This window comes from Lepidochelys kempii, chromosome 15 (genome assembly GCF_965140265.1).
Source record: "Lepidochelys kempii isolate rLepKem1 chromosome 15, rLepKem1.hap2, whole genome shotgun sequence".
Taxonomy (NCBI): domain Eukaryota; kingdom Metazoa; phylum Chordata; order Testudines; family Cheloniidae; genus Lepidochelys; species Lepidochelys kempii.
This window is the reverse complement of record NC_133270.1, coordinates 10,048,185-10,070,796: the sequence shown is the minus strand read 5'-3', so window position 1 is coordinate 10,070,796 and position 22,612 is coordinate 10,048,185. Positions and strand designations below refer to the sequence as shown.

At 52.2% G+C, this 22,612-nt stretch overlaps 2 protein-coding genes across 3 annotated transcripts in view; both read right to left on the bottom strand.

Moving 5' to 3' along the window:
* HSPB8 (heat shock protein family B (small) member 8) overlaps positions 1-17,877 on the bottom strand; it is a 27,559-nt gene extending 9,682 nt beyond the window's left edge. The window contains exons 1-2 of one of the 2 annotated variants that reach the window (XM_073312370.1): positions 17,796-17,877; positions 2,379-2,719 (exon numbers count right to left, since the gene is read on the bottom strand). In XM_073312370.1, coding sequence (XP_073168471.1) covers positions 2,379-2,719; positions 17,796-17,800 — 346 coding nt within the window. In that variant the 5' untranslated portion in view covers positions 17,801-17,877. Of the gene's footprint in view, positions 1-2,378; positions 3,436-17,795 lie in introns of those variants that run through there. The other variant, XM_073312369.1, reaches the window with a different exon arrangement.
* SRRM4 (serine/arginine repetitive matrix 4) overlaps positions 14,965-22,612 on the bottom strand; it is a 148,676-nt gene continuing 141,028 nt past the window's right edge. Inside the window, exon 13 of the mRNA XM_073312368.1 lies at positions 14,965-22,612. Coding sequence (XP_073168469.1) covers positions 22,372-22,612 — 241 coding nt within the window. The 3' untranslated portion in view covers positions 14,965-22,371.

Here is a 22,612-nt window from a genome sequence, read left to right as displayed (position 1 = left end):
GGCAGATTCCACCGTAGCGGGAGTGGATACAACTCCCATTGACTTCACCCGCTGGAAGGAGTTACCAGCATCATATTTCACGGCCCAAAGAGCAGGCATCAAGCCCCAGACCATGTTCTGCAGGGAGGCTACTACCAGCAGGCAGCTCAGACATGATCAGTTCCCAAACACAAGGACGAGCCTTCTCCCCCAGGGTGCTCCCAGAGCAAGGCGCTGATCAGAACGGGCGGTATTTTGTTTGGTTCATCTGGTCCAAAGTTTATTTGTCACTTTAAAAAGACAGTTCATCAGCCAGAATCTCCCTGCTCTAGTGCAGGAGTCCCTTCTGGAAGGGGGAAAACCTTTCCGCTTAGTTACCCTGCTCCTCTGGCAAGAGTTAGCAAGCAACAGCTCTCTCCTGCTCTCCCTAGCCTTAATCCTGGTTATGGTCACTTTTGCTGTGGTTTCCCAAAACCTTTGAGTCATAGAAATCCAAGCCTGACGAGATCCAGAAGGCTGCCATAGTCCATCCCTCTGTCAGGATAGATTTTCCCAATACTTTGCCCACTGTAGCTTGATGGGTCATTGCACTCCAATGTTTTCACACTGTTTTGCTGCACGGCCAGTCTCCCTCCTGACACTTCAGACTGAAAGCAGATCTTTCTGGACTCCTGCCATGCCAGGAGCGGCCTGGTCCTTTCCCTCCCCTATCCCCAGCATAATCCTCCAACTTCCTTCCCCAGGGGATGGTGCAGTTCACCAGAGCACTTACAGCTCAGCTCTGTGAAGCAGAGCAGCAGGGCTCTTTTCAAGTCAAAGGGGTGAAATTGATTTACAACAACTGAAGAGCCAGCTCTGGTTCTTTTACTTTTCTTTTCTTCTGTTCAGACCTTTCCTTCCCCCTGGCGCTTGCTAGCAGGGCTGTGCAGAGAGAATCTCACCAGGGTTTGTTTTTTTTCTGCCCACTTTATGTTTTCCTGGTAAAACATTATTTTTAATGCTACATTAATTGTTGGGGAATCACAATAGAATTTTTATGGCCTCCTCATTGAGCGTCAGTGAATTGGCTCCATCCCCAATGTTATTGCAGGGGATGCTAAATGAATTAACGATTAGACACAACATAAAGACAGGGTTTTTTTCCTTCCCAGGTTATTTCTTTTTTTATTTCTGCTCTGTTAACCGCTCCCTTTGTTTCCCAGCTTTATGTTCTGTTTCTATCACCCTTCCCTAACCCAATTGCACAATGTATGCGCTCCCCCCCACCCTTGTTAATCCTCCCTTATTTTAAAACCTCCACTTAACTCTTTCTGGTTCATCTTCGTTTCCAGCCCCCTTCCTCCTCCTGTTCTTTTTGTCCGGTTGTCCTGCCTCTTTAGGACTTGTTACTGTTTGGGGGAGGGGTGGACAGTGGGATTATTGCAGCATTCCTGACTGCCAGTAGCTGCTGAATGCCTGAGGACATTGTAGTGAGACACTGTCCCTTTAAAGGAATTTCCCGTTGATACCATAAACTCTGGAATGATCCATAATTAACAGAATTATCTTGGGGCCCAACCCTGCAAATGCTCACTACTGCCATGATTGGTGCTATTGACTTAATGGGGACTAATCACTTCAGTTGAACTCAGTGAGACTTGTTTGGCATGACAAGTGTTGCCAAAGTATAAAAAGAGGAACAGAGCCCAGGTCTCAGTCTGGGCTCACTGGGCTCTGCCCTGGATAGAGCTACCCGCTGTGTAGGATTTCATCCTGTGTCCAGCACAGTAATCAGGCAGCAAGTTCTTCCTTTATGGATGTGAACACTCTATGCTTTTTTGGGCTGAGATTTTCAAAGTTACTTATGTGCTTTGGACGCTCAATTTCCAATCCTTAGGCAGCTTTGAAAGTCTCACTCCTTGCCCTTTGCTTAGACTTTAACCCTGTCCAGTTTAATGAAATGAATGTCCTTACTAATAACAACCTCGCTCATCAAAACTGGCAGACCATTTAAACCTCTAGGCCCTGATTCTCCTCTCACACTAGTGTAAATCAGGAACAACTCTATCAACGTCCTCTGCTGGGAAACTGGAGTCAGCAGAAGGAGAATCAGGCCCTCAAGCCTGTTAACCTCCTCTCGTTCTCTCAGCCTGGATGCTGGGAGTAGCCCCGTCCCACACATTTTTGTTTGTCAAGTTCACTTTCCCTGCCTCGGGCTGCAGTGTTTGGGGTGCAAATGCTGCAGGGGACTGTTTCTTTGTTAAAATAAAGCTTACACAGGCGTGGCAGAAACTGCTGGAAATAGTTCTTGAACCTTAGATTTTTGTAAGAGATTTTTTTTCAGGACCTAGATTTATTTCCATTTCTCTATGTTCCTTTTTTCTGTGCTTCCCTTCCTCTTCTCCCTGTCTCTCACTCACCTGACACTTCCACATAGCCGTCCTTGGTTTTCACCGTCAGCTCCTCGGGTTTAAAGCTTTGCACGTTGACACACACCTTCCAGGGCTCCCCAGAGAAGGGAGCAGGACTCCGACCTTCAGGGTAACTGCTGAACCTGGAGCCGTAGCCAGGAGGGGGCATGCCAGAGGCTCGGGCCATTCCCGATCGCAGTGGACCGGGCCAGGTACTGGTCAGTCGTGGGCGAGCCCAGTCCAGCAAGTCTGCAGTCAGGTCCCCGGAAAAGGGGCACATTCCGAAGTCATCGTCCAGGAGTCGAGAGGACAAGCCAGGCTCTCTGAATCGGTCTCGGACATTTCGGTGCCTGGGGGAGTAATGGCAGGAAAAGGGCAGCTGGCTGTCAGCCATGATTTTCTTCTCAGTCAAAAACAACACGGAGTGAGGCCAAAACTCCCAACGTTGTCCGGCTCTAGAGCACAAGAAATGTCAGTGTTTGCTTTTGTGTTCCTTAGTGCGAAGTTTCCCTGGATTGAGTCATCCACTCCCCCAAACCAGAGAGGGGGGACCTGCTGTGCTCAGATTTTGACAGTTTATATTAGTTTATACCCGTTCCCCAGAACCAACAAGATAAAAAGAAAAAAAAACAGGGCCGAATCATTCAAAACTTTAAAATGCAGGGAGCAGAGATTCGGGAGGCAGGGAGCGAGAGGAGAGAAAAAGTATCCCGTTTGTTTGAAATTCCACACCAGAGAAAGTGGGAGAGGAAAGAAAAAAAATACCTTGTTGGTGAAAAATCCCTTCGAGGGAGTGAGAAAATCCCAAACTTAAGACGCTTCTTTCCTCTGTCAACCTGCCCCTTTCCCTTCCGATCCCTGGCAGGAGCTTAAATAAACGTTTGTGCTCAGGGTCGAGAAACTTCTCTAACATTCCACCCAGCTGGGAGCCTTCTATTTATATGGCGTTCGGTGCTGGGGGTTGTGCTTTGCAATCCTTGCCGTGTCAGCTGAGTATTTTAGAGAGGATGAAACACCCTTGGAGAATCTGTGCTGTGACAGCTGACCTCTCCCACTGGGCCGGGAATACTTACGTGGGACTGCCAAGTTTAGGCAGCTTTCCTCACTTGCCCCTCCTTCTGCCCTGCTCCTTCCCCGCCTTTGCTCCCTCCCTAGCCCGCAGCAGCCAACATGCTGCGAATAGCTTCAGGGCTGACTGCACACCCCCTCCGCCCCCCCGTCACCATTTGAAAATACCCACTTGCCCAAGAGCTTATCAGAGCCCTCGCTCGCCTCGCACTGTAAGGACACCTGTTAGCAGGGGCTGCCTGAGCCAGGCTCTGTACCACTCAGCGCGAGTTGGGGCTTGGTTCCTGTAGCAGGGTTAGTGACGATCTAGGGCTGTGCGCAAGGGGTCAGACTTTTAAAGAGGGTCCTTGTGTACCAGAGCAGCCCGCTGACTCAGCCCTGGCACGGGCACCCAGTCCCCGCTACAGTCAGGGTTAGGAGAGCAATCCCCCGGGACATGCTTCATGGCGGTTGTGAGCTAGATTGGGCCCTGGATTAGGTCTGCTTCTCCCACGGTACCCTCAGCAGCCGGCAGGTGCCTGTGTTGGGGCGCCCCCCCCCACACACAATGGGGCAGCACTGGCTGGGGTGGCTGGCCTCTCCCGGTGACACTCCCAAGGCAGGAAGCTGGGGTGCAAACAGCATCTCCCCTCTCCCTTGGCACAAATCCTCCTCCCAGGGCTGCAGCAGGCCCTGCTGGCATAGGAAGCGTCATTTGTCCCCCCAGAGCTGGGGGTGGGGGGAATTGAGCCCCACTTCAGTACGCTGTCTCTGCAGCTGGCCCCGCGTACGGGTGCTGGGAGCCGTGGGGTGGGCTCTGGGGCGGTGCTGGCAGGGGCATGGATAAACTGAGCACTGGATAATCCTTTGTTCAGGCTTGTACCAGTTCAGGGCTGGCCCAGGCTCCGCTGCCGGCCCGCGCCGTGTGTCCGAGGGCAGCACGGGACAGCCAGGGACTCTGCTCCCTCAGGCCTAGCAGGGGGCTGGGAGCTTCTCGAGCTCTGCACCCAGCCAGACAAGGGAGGTTTCGGGCTCGCCTCACCCCAGCTGCAGAACGTTAACAGACCCGGGGAGGTACTTTGGGCATCACTCACATGCCCGCCCTCCCACGGCTGCCGCACCCAGCTGGAGTTACAGAGCTTGTGCTCCACGACGGCCTATAATTACAGTAGGGAGCAGGCTGAGCCAAGCAGAGCTGTGTCTCCATCCCCATGGGGTGCAGGAACAGTGACCAGCTTGCATCGCTAGATCCTCCTCTTTCTCGCTCCTTTGAAGGCTGGCCAGATATATCTCTGTTCCTGGGTCTGCCCCAGCCCCAGCTCCCTTTGAAGTGCATGGGAAGCCTCCCCAGGGCTTCCAGGGGCTGGGCCCACAACGCGCTGCTTTAACGTCTGTTGAAACTGGCCTGGGATGCATTTGACCTTCACAGACCTTGCCAAAGCCCCAGTGAGCTCCCAGCTGGGGCTGTCAGTAGCACAGGGGTGTGGGCATGTCTGACGGCTCTGTGCAGGAGAATCCTGAGCACGGGCCTCTCTGGCAGGGGTGGCTCCGCACAGGCTGCAGAGGGGGTGATCACCCGGGGCAGGGAAATCACCTGCCCCTCCCTGCCGTTTGGCAGCTGAATTTTACTTCAGTAGCACCATGCATCCCCCTCCACGCATCCAGAAGGGCACATCGTCCCCATGCAGTTACCCAGCGCTGGCTTTCAAAGCCCTTCCTTTCAGAAATGAAGCGAGGGGCTTCTAGAGGCCCGGGGATCGTGGCTGCCAGGCTGCAGGGGGCAGAGGACGTCTGCGTGCTGGTACAGGGCCGGGTGAGATCATTGGCTCATATTAATAACGATTGACTTCACCAGTGCTTTCATGTTGCCCTGTACTCCCCCAGAGCTTGCATGTCTCCCAGTGGGAGTGGATGGGGTACAGGGGAATGCCCAGCGCAACCAGAATTAGCCCGTAGTTAAAAAAAGGCAGAGGGCTCCTTACAGAGGAACTGAGGCTAGACAGGGCCTATTTGGTTACCCAGTGCTCTCCCCTGCCAATGAGGGATTCACCTGCTGTATATCCTCTAAATGCGGCTCCCTCCGCTTCCCTGTGGAGACCATTCCAGAGGCTAGTCAGCGTCTAACAGATGGCATCGCTCGGCCACTTTGCCTGACATCCCACCTCTATTTTCTTCTGCTTCACGTCAGCCCATTATTCCACCGCTTCCTTCCCTCACCCTCTGTCAGGGTTCCTTCCCCACTCTGAACTCTGGGGTACAGATCTGGGGACCCGCATGAAAGACCCCCTAAGCTTATTCTTACCAGTTTAGGTTAAAAACTTCCCCAAGGTACAAACTTTGCCTTGTCCTTGAACTGTAAGTTGCCACCACCAAGCGTTTAAACAAAGAACAAGGAAAGAGACCACTTGGAGACGTCTTCCCCCAAAATATCTCCCCAAGCCCTACACCCCCTTTCCTGGGGAAGGCTTGATAATAATCCTCACGAATTTGTACAGGTGAACACAGACCCTGGCTTACCTATACTGGTTGCAATATTGGAGACTTGGATTAGGATGGGTTGGGGAAGATGGATTTCTGTCTGGCCTCTCTCAGTCCCAAGAGAGAATAACCACGTAAACAAAGAGCACAAACAAAAGCCTTCCCCCTGCCAAGATTTGAAAGTATCTTGTTTCTTTATTGGTCCCTTGGGTCAAGTGCCAGCCAGGTTAGCTGAGCTTCTTAACCCTTTACAGGTGAAAGGGTTTTGCCCCTGGCCAAGAGGGATTTTATAGCTCTGTATACAGAAAGGTGGTTACCCTTCCCTTTATATTTATGACACCCTCTGTGTTCTCCCCCGGCTCCTGAGCTACTGGTTAGCAGACATATCCTAGTGGGGCCAGGTGGCAATGCTGAGCTCTCAGGCTGCACTCCATATGTTACCTCAGCCGCCAGGCTAATCACAGGGTGAGGGACTCGGAGATGGTAACGAAACGTGGAAGGAGCAGGGTAGATCCAGGCGGACGCTTCCCTCTGGCGCAAGCTCAGCTCCCAGCCCTTGTCGCTTGGTCGCCTCGAGAGTGTTTCTCGAGAGGTTTAGAGAGGGAATCTGGGCAATGAACAAAAGGTGGATCCTGTGGCAGAATGAAGTCACAGTTCCTGACTGCCTGCTACATTGAACTGCTTTGCTTCCCAAGGGATTACACCAGTGTCTTCCTAGAGCAGCATCGTAGGGAAGCAGGATGACTGGGGTCTTCATCCCCTTGGCTGTTGGGGGTGTCCCCCATCCACAAGGGTGTAGTATTTGAAACTGTTGCCCCGTTCCACCTAATGACCCAAAACTAGTGGGTCCATTTACTGATTGATGGGGGTCGTGAGTGCCTCTCCTGGGGACAAATTTTGGCAGCCTTGCTCACACCGAGTAGTATCTTAAGCTTCTAGATAAGTTCCATTTACGACATCTGCAGTGCCATATTCTGCAACAAATGGCAGGCTAGAGTTACCAAGATCAAGGCTCTGGAACGTAGTCACGCCACAGGGGTCAAAGCCAGGCATGTCGCAACCTAATTACTCTGGGCTGGTCACGTGTGGAAGACGGACAACACCAGAATGCCACCGCAGTTGCTGTACAGGGAACTGAAAGTGGGTGACCACACATGAACCAATTCAAGGCCACCCTGAAGCACAGCTTAAACCAACGCACCATTGACGCTGTCAGCTGGGTGTGATCAGCCACAGCCAGATCGCGCTGGAGAACAGCAGTCAACAATGGGGATTACCTGTCAGGTGGCTCTTGGGCCACAGAGGCTGAGTTGTAAAGAGCAGGCGCAGACGGCAAACCCTTCCTTGGCCTCGGGCGACCCATCCACTGCCTGCAGAAAGGCCTGCCACGCTCACAGCGGCCTTTTTAACCACAGTTGTACTCACAGGCGTCAAGTGTCCTCTTCGGTCACCACAGAGCAGCAAACCAGAAAAGTCTCTCACTGCGGGAGCTGTCCCTTGGCAATCAGCCCAGGCAGGAAGGGGCTGTTTAGTGGGAGGAAGGGGATCAGAATTTGGCCCTGTGTCAAGCAATGGTTAGGCCCTTGGCTCCAACCACACCCCATCTTTGAACGCTAACAACTATTGTTATAATAGTTAATATCTTTAAGCACATGAGAAATCTGCAGACATGTAAGTCGCCCCATTGAGGTCACTGAAGTTAGGCCTCTGCTTAAGTACTTGACCGGATCGGCACCTCGGTACCCTGCCAATGTCACATTGCGAGAGGGATCTGGGTGACAGCAAACTGGCTCCAATGACCTTGGCGAAGGTAGAGTGATGCTGTCTGGGAAGGGAAGCTTTAGGATGAAGGTTTCCTCACCACTAGGCATTAGGGGGGGGTGTGAAGAGGAGGGCAGGCTCATGTTTGGTGCGGTGGGCACAAATCAGCTCCGGGGCTTGAAAAATCACCTTTGCTCTCCCCCCTGTTCCAAGTGTAACTCAGCCAGGTTGGAGGGGCTGATCCTACAGCTGTAAATATGCATTGTACATTCCCTGGGCCAGCGCCCACCAGCATAGGCCCTGCAGAGGTTAGAGGCAGACCTATGACCGATGCTTGCACTGCTTTCCATCGCTCATCCTCCCTGGATCTGTGCGCCATGCTCCTTCCTTCCAACACCTACACGTTCTCCATACACATGACAGAGCTAATTATACCAATAACATCTTAATGTACCGTGGGGTAATGGTTAATTCATTGGGTGGTCACTGTAAAACCATTAATCACAGTGAACTAACGTGCTATTAATGGGAAAGTGAGTGCAATTCCCCTGTAGGCAGTGAGTTGTAGCCGTGTCAGTCGCCGGCTATTAGCGAGACAAGGTGGGTGAGGCACTATTGAAAGCTCTCTCTCCCCGATAGAGGGTGGTCCAAGGAAAGATATTACCTCGCCCACCTTGTCTCCGCCATTCCATGGGCACGTTGAGCAGTTACGGCACATGCTTGACGCTATGTGTCCTCCCTGTCTGGAGGATGCTTTGATTTAGATCATAAAAACGTCTTGGCAACATGCTGGAGTGGGGCTGCAGGATCTCTGGAGGGCAGGTTGGCATTAAAGCAGCCTTCTCTCATCCCTACCTAGCTCTCGCCATGGTTCAATGGGGACGGCCTGGCCCTCTGCCCGATTCCCCTGGCATCCAGCATAGGATCAGAGAAGTCTGACTGGTCCATTCAGACCATCCTACGGCATGTGCAGAGTCAAGGCTCTGTGGAGGGCAGCAAGGATTCGAAACTGATGCACATGGCTGGAAGGCCTACCAGCTCTCGCTTTCATTCAAGTGCCCAGAGCACTTGTCCCAGGGCTGGGGGGTCCCCCAAGCATCATGGCAACATGCTGCTGCGGTGCGTTTCCCCCTGCAGCTTCCGGTGACCGTTATTTGCTCGCTGGCTGCGGAGCCTGCAGTTCTAGGGTTTTTATCAATAGCACGGAGACGGTGGCTCCAGGCAGGCCCCCAACTCCTTTTAGCATCTCACCAGACAAAAGTTATTTTCCAAAAATGTGTCCCTGGAAAATCCCGGCCGGTGCCAATTCTTCTTTGTGTTTCTTTGAGAGACTGAAGTGTTGTGTCCCCAGTGAGAACAGGCAGGAGCGAGGTGCCACCGTGGCTGAGGCCCCCTGCAAGGGCAGGAACTGATCGGGTGGGTTAGGCCCGGATGATCCTGGCAGGCAAGCCCTGCTCCATGCTGCAGAGGAAGGTGAAAATGCCCCCGGGTCCCTGCCAATCTGACAGGGGGGAAATGCTTTCCTGACCCTGATTCAGCGTGAGCCTGAGCCTGGGAGCCAGGATCACCAGCTAAGCACTTAGGAGCAGAGGATTTTCTGTACCACCTCAGAACATCGGTCCATCCTGCCTGGTGTCCTGCCTCCTGCTGTGGCCAAAACCTGATGCTGCAGAGGAAGGAGGAAAAAACCCAAACGCATCCGAACTATTACATCTTTTTGGGGGAAAAAAACTCCTTCCTGACCCCTGCTGGTGTCGGACTGAAGCCCTGAAACATGAGGCGGAGCACACCAATTAGAACTGCGGGTGAACTCGTCGCCATCGGAGCAAGGCAGAGACTCCACCTCTCCCTGGCCGGGAAGGAGACTAGACTCAGTGTGCTGCCCCCGGGTCCCAGGGGCTTTGTGGATGGTCTCTCTCTCTCTCCCCCTCTCTCTCTCACTCGTGTAGAGGCTAACGATCCTTGTGCACCGTGAAGAAAAGTTTCACTATTATATCAGAAATGTTACACGGCTCCAGGGCACTGTCCGAGCCTCTTCCCCCCACCCCTGGCTGGGCTGAGTGGGAAAGCGATGGAACTTGGGGGCTGCCTTATAGTGACACGCCCCAGCGATGCCATTGTGATCTTGCCTTTCAACTGCTCTTAACCAGTGTGGCTGCTGCTCCCCACACCTTGCCCACCCCGGCACTATAGAATTGCAGCCTTGTCTTTCCCTTTTGCATCTAGCGTCGGCTGGTTTCATCACTGGGATTTTTGTACTGTCCAACAGCAAGGAGCATGGGGGCTATTGCTTTTATGATGTACAGAAACACCTTTAGCCAAGAGGCCCAATTTTCAAAAGGAGCTGAGCACCAACAGTTCCCTAGGAGAACAAGAGAGCACTTTGGCAAATCTATCCCAAGAGCTTTTGCAAATATTTAAAAAAAAGCCTTGAGCCAGGATGGTTGTTTCTTTCCATACCTATAGGTCAGGGATAGATGCATCAATGAGGTGAGAGGGAAAGAGAGAAAGAGAAAGGCAGTGTAGAAATGGGGTCAAGAGAAGATAAAACATAAATGGTACTAGAGAAGGGAGAGAGACTGTCTGACGATTGATGGGATAGGGGCATCTTCTCTGGTGGCTGGACGTCACTGGATTCTCACCTGCTCTCCAATGTTGGCCTCCCTTGCTCGTGTAGCTCACTGGTTGATCTCCTTGTACTAACAGGGAGAGTTCAGATAATGCCTCAGATCACCATTTGCCTCCTCAGCCCTTGCTCCTTCTTGCACCCTCCTCCCAGGCCAGGCATAGTCCCTCTTCGTGGTAGTTATTGATTTACATGAATCATGGTTCCCCTCCCGTCACCAGCTCCTGCCTCTTCCAGGTTATCTAGATTTAGCTGCTGTAGTCCCTCCTGCTAGCTCGTATTGCTTCTCCAGGCACCGCATCTCAGTCACCAGATCTGCCTCACTGCTAATACCACCGTCAGCCCCTGGGAACTCTGGGAGCAGTTAAAGCCCCCTTGTGTGCGCCCAGGAGAGCTAGAGAGCTGGCAACCATCCTCTGGAGACTCCTTGCACATACCCACTGGGAGATGATGTGCTTTGCTGGCAGGCCCTGTCCCCTGTGCTTTCGGCATCTCTGGTTTTGTTAAAGATGGACCCAAGACCAAACCCTGGATCCCAACACCCCAATCTTTGGGGAAAGTGTCGAAATCCAGCCTGGGATCAGCGTTTTGTGCCCCAGGCCCATCTCCAATAGCGACCGGTCCCTACAACTGGAAAAGGCCTGGTGGAGCGGGAGAAGCAGGGTCTCTCATGGGGTACCAATGCTGACCAGCCCTTGGGTTATTGGCCAGACTGTCCCTGCCCCAGCCTGGGACTGAGGGGCAGGGTCTGGTCCTGACAGAACATCCTGGAGAGATGAGGTCATGGACATTGACACACCCCATGGATGAGTCCTTCCCTCTCTGAACTGCTGACCTTTGAGATCTCTGCCTTTTGACTGGCCTCACACTCAACACCTCAACCTTACTGTCTGCCCCCAACCAGCACCAATCCCCTGTGGGGCTAGTTCTGCCCTTTTTTATCCTGATCCCTGTTTTCTTTATCAAGAGCTTACTGGAATTACAGCCCTTTGATATCAGCCCCGTCACAGCCCGCTCCCAGTAATCGGTGGGAAATGGATTAATTTCTAGACAGGTGCTTGCGCGGTGGAGTTCAGATCCGGATCCCGCTTCAAACGTTCCCAGAGTTGAGGGGTGTTTGAAGAGACCATAGAGATTCCATAGAGATGGCCCAGCAGTGACGCTTGGATTCAGTTACAGACCCTGAAGTTTCGGGGCGGGGCCCGGGGGTTGTGTGGTTAGTTCTCTCTATTCTTTCCTCACTTCTTTTCACTGTAAGGCATCGTTGTACTTAATGGTGGTCAGTAGCTACCTGCTGGCAGTGTGCCAGGGCTGCAGTAAATCCACAACCGTGGCTGCCCTTCTTGCTGGCTGAGCCATCCAGGATCCAGACATCCCAGGGCAGTGCCCATTAAACCAGCGGCCGTACAGCTCAGCGCCGGAGCAGAAGAATCTGGGAGAGCTCTCTGTGGGTCTGACCCTGCTGGGAGCATAATCTGCCCGTACCTTGGAGGGTCAGGGCAGTACCTAACTCAGCCATCAGAGGCAGAAGGCACTTGGTTGGAGGGGATGTTGCTAATGAAGCTCAGTGTCAAGGCAGATAGGACCAAGGGTCAGAGCAGGGTCACACCTGAGGCTGGGAGTAGCCGAGGAGTGTGTAAGGCAGGTTCCAGGCCAGGGTCGAGACCAGGGCTCAGAATCCAAGTCAGGTTTCAGGGTTCAGATCAAGAGGCGAAGTCCAAATCCATCCAAGTGCAGAGCCGGAGCAGAAAGGGTCATGGCGGCTACAGGAACTCAGCTCTGTTACCTGGACGCTTCCTGACCCATCCCTTGGGTTTATATAGGACGGGGAGCCAATCGGGAGCCATAAGGCTGCTGCCTGTCAGACCCTTTGAGGCAGGACTTCCCATGGTCTGTGTCCACAGCAGGTTGTGGGTAGTAGAGCACAAACTGGTTACAGCTGCCCCTGCCAGGCAACTCTGGGTTCGAGGGCTGCTGGGCCTTACATGCAGCAGCTGTCACTGGAGCTTGGGTTAAGCCCTCTGCCTTGGGGATGAGGGAGTGTAAGGGCCTCACCTGGTTCCCACACGTCATGCTTGGAGTGCTGCCCAGCTCTGCTCCCTGCCCTAAATGCCCAGTCTCAGTAGCCCCAAGAAGAACGGAATCTAGACTCCCTCCATCCTTGGGTGATCTCAGTGCTTAGGGCAAAAATCCACCCGATGTGGGAGTCTCCACAGAAAGGTCTCCTCCCATTGTAGCTCTAACCCTGCCTTACACCCTTATGCCAGGGCTTCAGCCCAAATCTGGGCCCAACAGGCCTTGTGTCAGAGGGGCTTTTATATCCCCATCTGGCATCCAGTAGGGAACCCAGGCCCCGTCCTCTACTCTGGGTTCCAGCCTAGGGGCCCTGTGCTAAGGTGCGACGTTCTGCTTCCCTGGACTACGTCCTCCCCGCCTCTGCCCCCAGCCCCTTTCTCAGGGCCCGGCCTCCCAGTGCTTTCTCCCCGGAGGCTCCAGCTGCGTTGCGTCCGCAGAATCGTTGCTGTAAAGCAGGACCTACTTTATGGATCTGCTCCACCCCTCCAACCGCTTCCCTCCCACTCACACCTGGATAAAGCTGGGGTGCTCTGCTGACTTCTGCTAGGAGTGTGGGGAAGCCAAGCTCCTTCACCCTCAGAGATGCTGGGCCCCTGCCCGGCTGACTGGCCCCGCTCACTGCCTCTCCCCGTTTCTGGTGGTGCGGATGGGGCAGCCCTGCAAACCAAGAGGTGCCTCTGGCTTGAAGTTCTGCTCCCTCATCTTACCCAGCCCTGCTCTGGGTACACAGCACACACTGCTCTGCAACTGTGGGGCCGGCAAGAGGAGACCTCGAGTCATTAAACATTGCTCAGTCGTGCGGGCGTTTATTCAGGGCAAGAACATTAATCCCAAGGCACCTGATGTTTATTAACCTCAGTCTGGGAGGGGCTGAAGATCCATTCAGTTCCAGCCTCTGTTACCAGCTCTGCCTGGCTTGTGTTACGAATTTCTGCCTGCTTCTCCTGTACCGCTGGGGCGGGGCTCTGCGCCGTGCGTTTCTGCCACTTGCATTCAGTTTTGCTGCACCCAGCTTTTGCCAAGATGATATTTGCTGAGGCATTAAATCAAGGGCGGGCGAAGCCACTGCTGGCTGGGCACAGCTCTGGCGAATAATGTGGAGCTGGCTGGCTGCAGTTGGCGGAGCCCTGTGCAGATGGCTGGGCACAACCGCCAGGCAGGCACCAAGCAATAAAAAGCACTTCCCAGGCCAGGAGAAGCCTTCAGGCAGAAAGCACAATGGCCACAAGCAGCAGGGGAAAAAACAGCCCTTGCCAGTCACATTTGGGAAGGAGAATTCCTAGATCCCACCTTAGCTTATTGGGCAGGAGAAATACTGCTGCGGGTCCAGCCTAGCGGGGTGCTGAGCTCTCTCAGCGGCCACAGGAGTCGGGTCACTTACTTAGGGCCTTAATTTGAGGCACCCACGTTTGAAGTGTTTGGCTAAGGACCCATGAAGAGTAGGGACTAGAACCCACCACCCTGTCTGCAGCTCTAGCCACTCGCCCACAAGGCTCCCATCCAGTCCAGAGCAGGACATCCCAGTTTGTTTCCTGTTCATGGGCTTTGAGTCCCTGGGCTGCTAGGAGAGGAGTCCACTGCAGAGGCAGCTCTTCCATCCCTTCAGCTGCGGGGGAGGAGGGAGTGTCTTGTATTCAGCAGCAGCCTACAAGACTTATATTGGAGGAGCATTAACTCGACGCACAGGGAGGCACGCTCATGGCTAGGCTGACGACCTAATCGCATTGGTCTTGCTGGAGAAAGTATTGATGCCACAACACATCCGGCTGGTGAGTTTGCATGGTCTAGGTTGCAACATGCCACCAATGTTCATCGTGACATTGCAGCGTAACACAGAACATCGGCACAAGACCGCCCTGTTCTGCAGGATCCTGGCTTGGAGAATGGATTCCAGTGACCGGCAGATGTTCCTTTCCTATTAGATGTGGGATTCTACAGCTCCAGGACCGTACCAAGACGATAGGTGCCTTGTAAATAGCTATGATCTTTTTTTTTTTTAGCTACAGGGTATGGCTGCTCCTGGGTCTCCAAACAACAAATATTTGTTCTGTAATAGGATAAGAGGAGAGGCTCCTTGTACTGCACAGCAATTAAGCATGTAACCCCCATTACTGCTAATGGAAGTAGCCTGCGTAATGGGTGGTGAGACTTTCCCCCGTAAGCCCCTGCAAACACAGCAGGTGGAGGGAGCATGGAAGGCTGCCAAGTATTTCACATTAGACTTGGAGGGACATTAGGATCACGGCATGTCAGGATCAATAAAGCCTATGGGCAAAGCAGGAGTATTCCAAGTCAGATCTGTGGAGCAGCCAGCAGAGCTCCATGGTGCCACTACGGGAATACTGGGTGCATTGCTGGTCAGGAGCAGCATTGGCAGAGCTGTGTTGGGGCCCAGGAGGGGAATAGGAGGAGCAGTGAGGGGCCTAAGCTGTGAAGGGGAAGCTTGCAAAAACGCTTGCCCATGCTTTGCTCTTGCTTCTGCCAGTGCTCGAAGGGCCCAGGCCAAGGCCAAGTGAAGTCAATGGAAACACTCCCATTTGCTACCCCAGATCTCTTACTCCACTAAAATCCTCCTTCAGTGTACGTGAAAGGAACACAGAAGACGAGTTCGTAACAAGAACTAATACTGTCAGAACCTTTATTTGAATGCTTGTTATTTCTTTGAACCAAGCTAACAAATTAAATACCTCAGGAAGACTAAAGACCACAGTATGCTTTCCAGTGGAGATCAAAGGTAGCTCTACAATGACATAAAAGGATCAGATGCGTCTGTATAATTTGGTAGTGGTAGACCAACAGAGAAGAGTGATGGAGACATATTATTCCCAGAACGGCTCTCCTCCCTTCTTTGCTTTGTTCTAAACGTTTTCGGTTAATGGTATTTGACACTGAACCTGCCACTGGGGCCCTGAGAACACCAAGCCAGTTGGATCTGGGGGACTGCTCACCAGAGACCTTGCAGGTCATCAGCAGTGGACCCTTCTGTTGGCTCCTGCTGGATTTGGTGTGCCAGAAATCTGAGAGTGAGAGGTCTTCATCAGTGACTAGGCCACCGGAGGAAAGGCACCTGTCCCTTAGTCAGGGAGCCATGCATTGTTTTTCTTTCTAAACTGAATGGTTTATTGTAATATGTGAAGCTCCAGGACTTTTAGCAATGACCTTCTCTCTTTGTCACGTGAAAATTTTTGTGCCACAACAAAAGTCATATGACCTATTGATTTCCTATTATGGAAGCCATAAAATCTACTGGACAGTGAGGACTATTCCAAAATATTCCAACCTGAATGCCTTGAATTAGGCACCTAAATCCATATTTTTAGTCTCCTAAATAAGTGTCCTGATTTTCAGGAAGGCCAAGCACCTGACATCACTGAATGAAGTCAACGGGAACTATGGTTGGTTCAACACCTATGAAAATCAAGACACTTATTTTGATACCCAAATATGCACTATGGGCCAGATTTTTAAAGGTATTTAGGTGCCACACTTCCATAGGAGTTAGAAACCTAAATACCTTTAAAATCTGGCCCAAAGGAGTCTAACTTTAAATAGCTATTTTTGAAAATCTTGGCCATAAAGTGCCAAACAGTTCCCCCTGAAGTTAATGGGAGGGCTGCTATTGACTTCACTGGAGCTACACTGGTTTACATCCACCAAAGAGCTGGGCCACACTGTTTAGCATGTCCCATGGTTTCAAACCAGGATAAGCTGCTCTGAGGCACGTCATGGTTTACATGGACTACACTAGAGGTTTGCAGGAGTGCAGCTGCACAGCTGGCTAAAAAACCCACTGCAGTCAAGGCCGCAAAGGATTCCCACCCCGCTCCCCAATATGGAAAGTTAGCAGCTCCAATATGGAGCATGTGGGGAGAGTCAAAGCAGGGAACAATAAGAGGAAGGGCGCTCTAATAGACAGTGCTTTGGACTGGGATCGGGACAGCTGGGTTCCATTAACGCCCTGGGTGACCTTGAGGAAGTCACTTAACCTACCCTGTGCTCAGGTCCCCACCTGTAAAACAATGATACTGCTTCCCTCCTGAGGATAAAATCCGTGAATGGCTGGGAGGTGCTCAGATGCTCACGTGAAGTTGGCCGTAGAAGTGTCCAGATAGATACAGGGGCTATTCAACAATCTAGGAAGCTCTATTAAAACATGGAGGGAGAAGAGCCAGTCTAATCTTCCTATTAGTGCCTCAAATTACAGGCTAAACAGTTGCTTCCAGATACCTAAAATACCTTTTCAAGGAGCTGTGACTTTAACAGAAATTAAATTGTTCATTAATTTTCCCCTCTGCTATTCGTTTCCATCTAAATGAGGCTTCCCTATGAGTTACTGGCATTCTAGCTCAATCTGACCCCAATTTGTCTGTCTGAAGCCTCCATTTTGACGGAGTCCATTTCATTCGATGGTTTCATCAGTCACCTCTTTTACAATGCCCCCACACCCAATGGAGATGGCAACACCCCAAATTTACAGGCTCCGGTCTGTGAGGCCCCCAATGGCAGGTCCCAAATATCATCTTTAAATAATGCTCAATAAATAGAAGAAATAAATATTAAATAACAGGCTAAGTCCTCTTAGCCTCTTCACTATATGTACAATGCATAGCAAAATAACATTGATCGGCTGCTTGCAGACAATAGTTTGGTATAACTTGCAAATAAAATAAATTTAAACCATCACAACCAGTGTAAAGCAAAAGACCTGAGGTGGGTAGCCCACTGATAGCAGCTTTAACACTGCTCCAACTCCTTGCTCTTCAGCGCAGAAGCTGAAGAGCTGAGTTCTGTACTGAGGCGTAAATAGGATCTGGAGAGTCAGGACAGAAAGACGAGGACTCCAGTTTGTTTGTTTTTTTGGGGGGGATATTAGCGATTAAAAGAGCACAATGAACAGTTAGGAATAACAGAACCCAGAGCAACATGATTTAGAACACTTCATTTTACAAATGACAACCTCGTGGGGTCCATGGGTTCCTGAACGTAGGAGCATTTCAAACTTCATTGGGATATGGGAACAAGAGAGAGGAAGGGAGGTTTAACTATTTCATGAAACCTTTAGAACTATCTGAAGAGTTCCAAATGTCCTCAAGAATCCCTCACCCTCGGGAGTAGCTGGCTAGCCTCAAATTAGCCACGATCCATGTACAACCGGGTTGCGTTTCCACTAACCGAAGGATGCTTTTTTGCAGCGCCTTGGCAGAAATCGGAGATGTCAGGGTGCAAAAAGTCTTCAAAAGCAACAAACAAGCAACACAACATTATAAAAAAAGCATCTGGCAAAAGGCACAAATGACAGAAAAGCTGGAGGGGTTTTTGAAAACCTGCAGAAATCCCAAATGTCAACCAATAAGTAGGGCTGCCTTTTGGCCTGTACTGGAAATTTCATCAAGTTAAATTAAAATAGCTCCACCAATAAGTGAAAAAAACCAACCTACCCCATAACTTGGCTGGGCTTTGTCACTTGGAGATCGGTTTTGGAAACATCTTCAGGACTGCTGGTTCTTCCATACTGTTGTTTTTTTTATCTACCACAGCTACATCATCCCTTGATAACAAACAACATACAAAAGTCCTATGGATGGCAACCACAGAGGGAACCAGAGTTTCTTCTTCAGAGAAGCCAGGTTACATTTTGTGCTCTGAGTCAAGGAGAGGAGGGAAATATGCCTTTCAGCCAACTGGCACCTATGCTTCTAGCAAAGAGCTGTTCTGTGATATCCCTTTGCAGGATTGCAAATTTCCCTCCCCTCTCCCATTTAACCAGCAGGATTCTTGCCATATCCTCTGTGAGATCACAGACTTGTGGTGCATAAATAGAATCCATCACCATTCATGTGCCCATCATCATTCATGTCCATTGTACTCCAGCACAGAGAAGGGTGGATAAAGAGTTTGTGATGAATCCTAATTTTCAATGGGAAAAGACTACACAGAGTGTCCTTCTGATGCCCGTTAACCTTTCACCCCCATCCTTCTATCACAATAAAGTGGACTTTATTCCGCTTTGCCTTACCACCCACTTTAACACGAGCTACAATCACGTACGTCAATACTGGGCCTGAGCGCAAAGCAATCAGAGTTCTGAGGCTATCCTTCGCGCTTGCAAGGGGACATGGAGATACTGAAACAAACAAACAAATCCAAAAATAACTTATCATTCCAAAAATATAATAAAGAAATACTGTTAACGGTGACCAGTTGCATCCAGTCTGACATAGAATTAAAAATAGAATAATAATCACAATAATAATAATAAATAATTTAACAGGTTTACTCCAATACAAGTCTGATTGGGAAACCTAAGGAGTTTTAGCTGCCATGGGATAGTATGATGAGAGGCAGTCCTTGTTGAGTGGATCAGCAGGCCCACGCGAAGGACACTGCAGGCTCAGCGTGCTCCTGGGAGCCATCTCTTTACCGTTGGTCCATGGAGGCTACTCCCATCCACATGGACTGAGTGCAGGACATGGAGCTTTGTTCGTAGATCCCCATCAGTAAGGAAGTCAAGTCAACACAATGTTTTACTATTTACACCAGTTTTACAAAACCCCTTTTCTGCACCTCCTTTGAACTGCCTGACCTAATTGCACCAGACCTGGTTGGGTATTCAACGCATGCAGGGTTTATTCTTGCAACAGTGGTGGAGTTAGACCTCAGTCAAATGTTCTAGGCCTCCAATAACTGCAGCTGCATCCTACTGCGCAAACAAAGGTGTGATGTGTTTGGGAGAGCGTGCTGGGCATGGGGAGCAAGGGTCTTCATTCCTTCCAAGTTAGATTTTGCTGCAAAACATTGAAGGCAGAGGGACTGTGTAACGTCTAGAAAAGGAGATATGCAATTCCCTCCCCTCACCCAACGGCTGCATATTACTGGAAATACGGACCACTGGAAAGAACAGCGGCTAATAGCCGTGAGGGGCACAAGGCTGTTGAGCCACATCTCTCTCCCTATTTACTGCACACAAAAACTTCTCATTCAGGTTACTTCTTTGCCTGTTCACTTAATGACTCCATGATTCAGGGGTGCGGGTCCCTCTTGAACCGGTGGCTGTGCGTCTCTTTACACGTACAGTCTTCCGTCTCCGCCTCAACGGGGCAGATCAACTTTCTGTTCAGCCCCTCGGAACACTTGAGGCCGTACGCCCTTGTGTCATTAGGACTAACTGGGACAGTAGTTGTGTGGCGTGGGGAGTGGGGAGGGAAGGGGGGGAAACAAACGTCTTAATCCCAAATTAGCTGCTCTAAGCACCCGGCTGCTGCAAGAGAAAGAAACTCTCCAATGCCAATTGAGCCTACACCTGCGAGAGGCCTTTGTTAGGCAGCGAATCACAGGAATTGCACAGCGGCTGGGCTGGCAATCATTGCAACGAGAAAACAAAGGCAGGCCTGGCGCAGAGTCTGGAAGGACGACCACTGCCCTCCCAAAAAAGTGCCCGGGGCTGGTCAGGAAATGGGCAATTGATGGGTATACCCTCTTTCCTAGATCCTGCTTCTTCCTCCTCGGGCCCGCCCCCTCTCCACCCGAGTATTTGTCTGACTAGACCAGAAAGTAAAGTGCTCCATGCAGTGGCTGCTTCAGAGATCTCCGTGGAGGATGGGGGGAGGTGAAGCAGCTCTGCATTACCTCCTGCACGGCTGCAAAGGGCAGGGAAAGGTTACTTTGGATGCATTCTCCCCCAGCCAGCCCCGGACGCAAGTTGTAACCCTCTGCTTGGAACTGAAACCAAATTCCTTAGAGCGGTGTCGAACGCACGGCCTAGAAAACGTTCCGTTGCCTTGCATGTGGGTAAAAGTGCGGGGGCTGCTAATTCTTTCCTGGAGGCCTGGTGCCCCGGCTTACAGTGTTTGGGGTATGCGTCTGGGGAGGGAGGGCCGGGATGCCAGCATGTTCAGCTATGGGTCGGTGTGCCTGTCACCCTACATCTCTCAGAGGAATTTCCAACAAGGGTCGGGCTCTGGTGCGCAGAGTAAGGAATTTAGGGGCAGGGCAGCCACTCTTCTCAGCTGTCTCCTGGGTGACAGTTGGGGATTGATTAGTTATTTTGTTCCCAGTCGCTGGGCCGTTTTTAACCCTGCGCTCTCTGCTTTGTGAAGAGGGGTTCCCCCTGGCAGCTGGCTGTGTTAAAGCACGGGGGGGGGGGGAAACGAAGGCCCAGCAGCAGTGCTCTCCTGCCCCACCCCACAAGCCACCCCTCTCCTGCCCTAGGGCTGCCGCGCCAACACCAGCCACCTGTGGGGCAGGGGGCTGTCAGTCACTGCTTTGTGTTGGTGGTTTGAGCAGCTCTGGGCCAGGCATTGTATTACATGGGAGCTGACCTTTGGGGGCGCAGGGAAGGCTGGAGGAGTTGAGGTCACAAACTATAAGCTCTTTCGGACAGAGACCTTCCTCCTGTGTTTGTACAGCACCAGGCACAATGGGGCCCATGACTGGAGCTCCTGGGGGCAGAGGTGAAAGTAAGCTGGTACGGTACGGTACGGTACGGCACGGCACGGCATACCAGCAAGAGCTGGTACACAGCTGACCGTACCGGCAGGGGGAGCTTCCCCAGGCAGGCCATTTAAAGGGCCTGAGGCTCCCAGCAGCAGCCGGAGCCCTGGGCCCTTTCAATCGCCGCTGGAGCCCTGCTGCCGGAGCCCCGGGGCTCAGGCTGCGATTTAAAGGGCCTGGGACTCCGCTGGGTAGCGGCGGTTGGAAGCCCCAAGCACTTTAAATTGCCGTCTGAGCCCCGGGGCTCCCGGCCACCGCTGCAGCCACTGCTATGGCGGTGATTTAAAGGGCCCAGGGCTACCGCAGCCGGAGCCCGGGGCCCTTTAAACCTCAATTTAAAGGGCCCGTGGATTTAAAGGCCCCGCCTCTTCCAGTTGAGGCCCCGCCCCCTGCTCAGGACTCCGGCATACCGGTAAGTCCTTTAAGAGTTTAAGTTACTTTCACCCCTGCCTGGGGGCTACGTACGAATATGCTTCATTGGAATTTCCCATGTCCATGTGACCCGGTACCCAAAAGGACCCGGAACCTCACTCCCACCTCCCTGCCGGGGATTCCTTTGCACAGCACAGAGCTCCTGTGAGAAAAACAGCCACCAAAGTGGGAGCCCTGGAGAGCTCTGGGGCTGAGGGCTCACAGGAGACGCGCTGCCTGACGCTTCTCAAGGGACTTTGCTCCCTCGCATTTCCCGATTGTTGGCCTGGCCTCCCAGCACCCAGCCCTTGATTGTTCCCACTTCTGCGTAAGGCCTCACCAGCTCGATCACCAGCGGGTCATATTGCTGGGGGGAAGAGAAGCAAACTCGTGCTATAAAAAGGGAGGGGAGGGGCGAGGGAATGGCCCCTTCCGAACAATCCACTCCCCGGGAGAATTTCTTCCTTCACATTCACAGCAGGAATTGGCTGACCCATGGCGACTGAATATTCCTCCCCGCGGGAGGGGCACAGTGGGAAAGCCACCTCCAATGAAGGTGAATCGATACTGCAGAAGCCTCTGGTTTTTTCCCCTTTGTAGGGGAGAGGCCACATCGCAGTGCTTGGGGGGCTGCAGGCTGGAGTCAAGGGAAGCGTTGCCATTGACCTCAACAGAAGCAGGGCCAGACCTGGACTCTTTCTGCCCGGCCCAAAAGCCTTGAAGAGAGTTTCTTTTAAATTATTTCTCTCCCTCCTCTCTCCCCACCAGCCAATTGGTGCTTGCTGTCTGCTGGCCAGGGAAAAGCAAGGAGCTAAACTCCCGCCCTGGATTAGCCGCAGGCAAATGCTTCCCTGGAGATAGGCCAGGAATGGGTGGGGGAGGCTGGTTTATAATCAACACAGCCTCTGCAAAGCACAGATCCTCCCTCTCTGCCCACGTGTTCTCTGGAGCAGCCAGGCCCCCGTCTGCCTCTGCGAGTGCAGCGCCCGGCACAACAGGGGGCTGGTGGATGCCACAACAGAAACATGAAATAATCAGCTATCACCAGGGAGGCTGGAGGAGAGAGGAATTGGAAGAGACGACCCCGACGCACGCAGCAGGGAGGGGGATGCCCTAGCGCCGCAGGCTGTCATAGCTGTCCGCAGAGCCGTAACTCTTGCTCCTGCTGCGGCTGCTCCTTGGGCCCGAACTCCGGCTCCGGCTGCTGCTCCAGCTTCTGCTCCGGCTGCTCTTGTAGCTGGAGTAGCTGCGGCCAGGAGAGCGGCTAACACTGCTGTACCAGGAGGAACAGCTGCTGAGGCTGCTGGAGGAGGAAGGGCTGGGCCTGTAGTACGGGATGGGGCGTTTCCGGGCA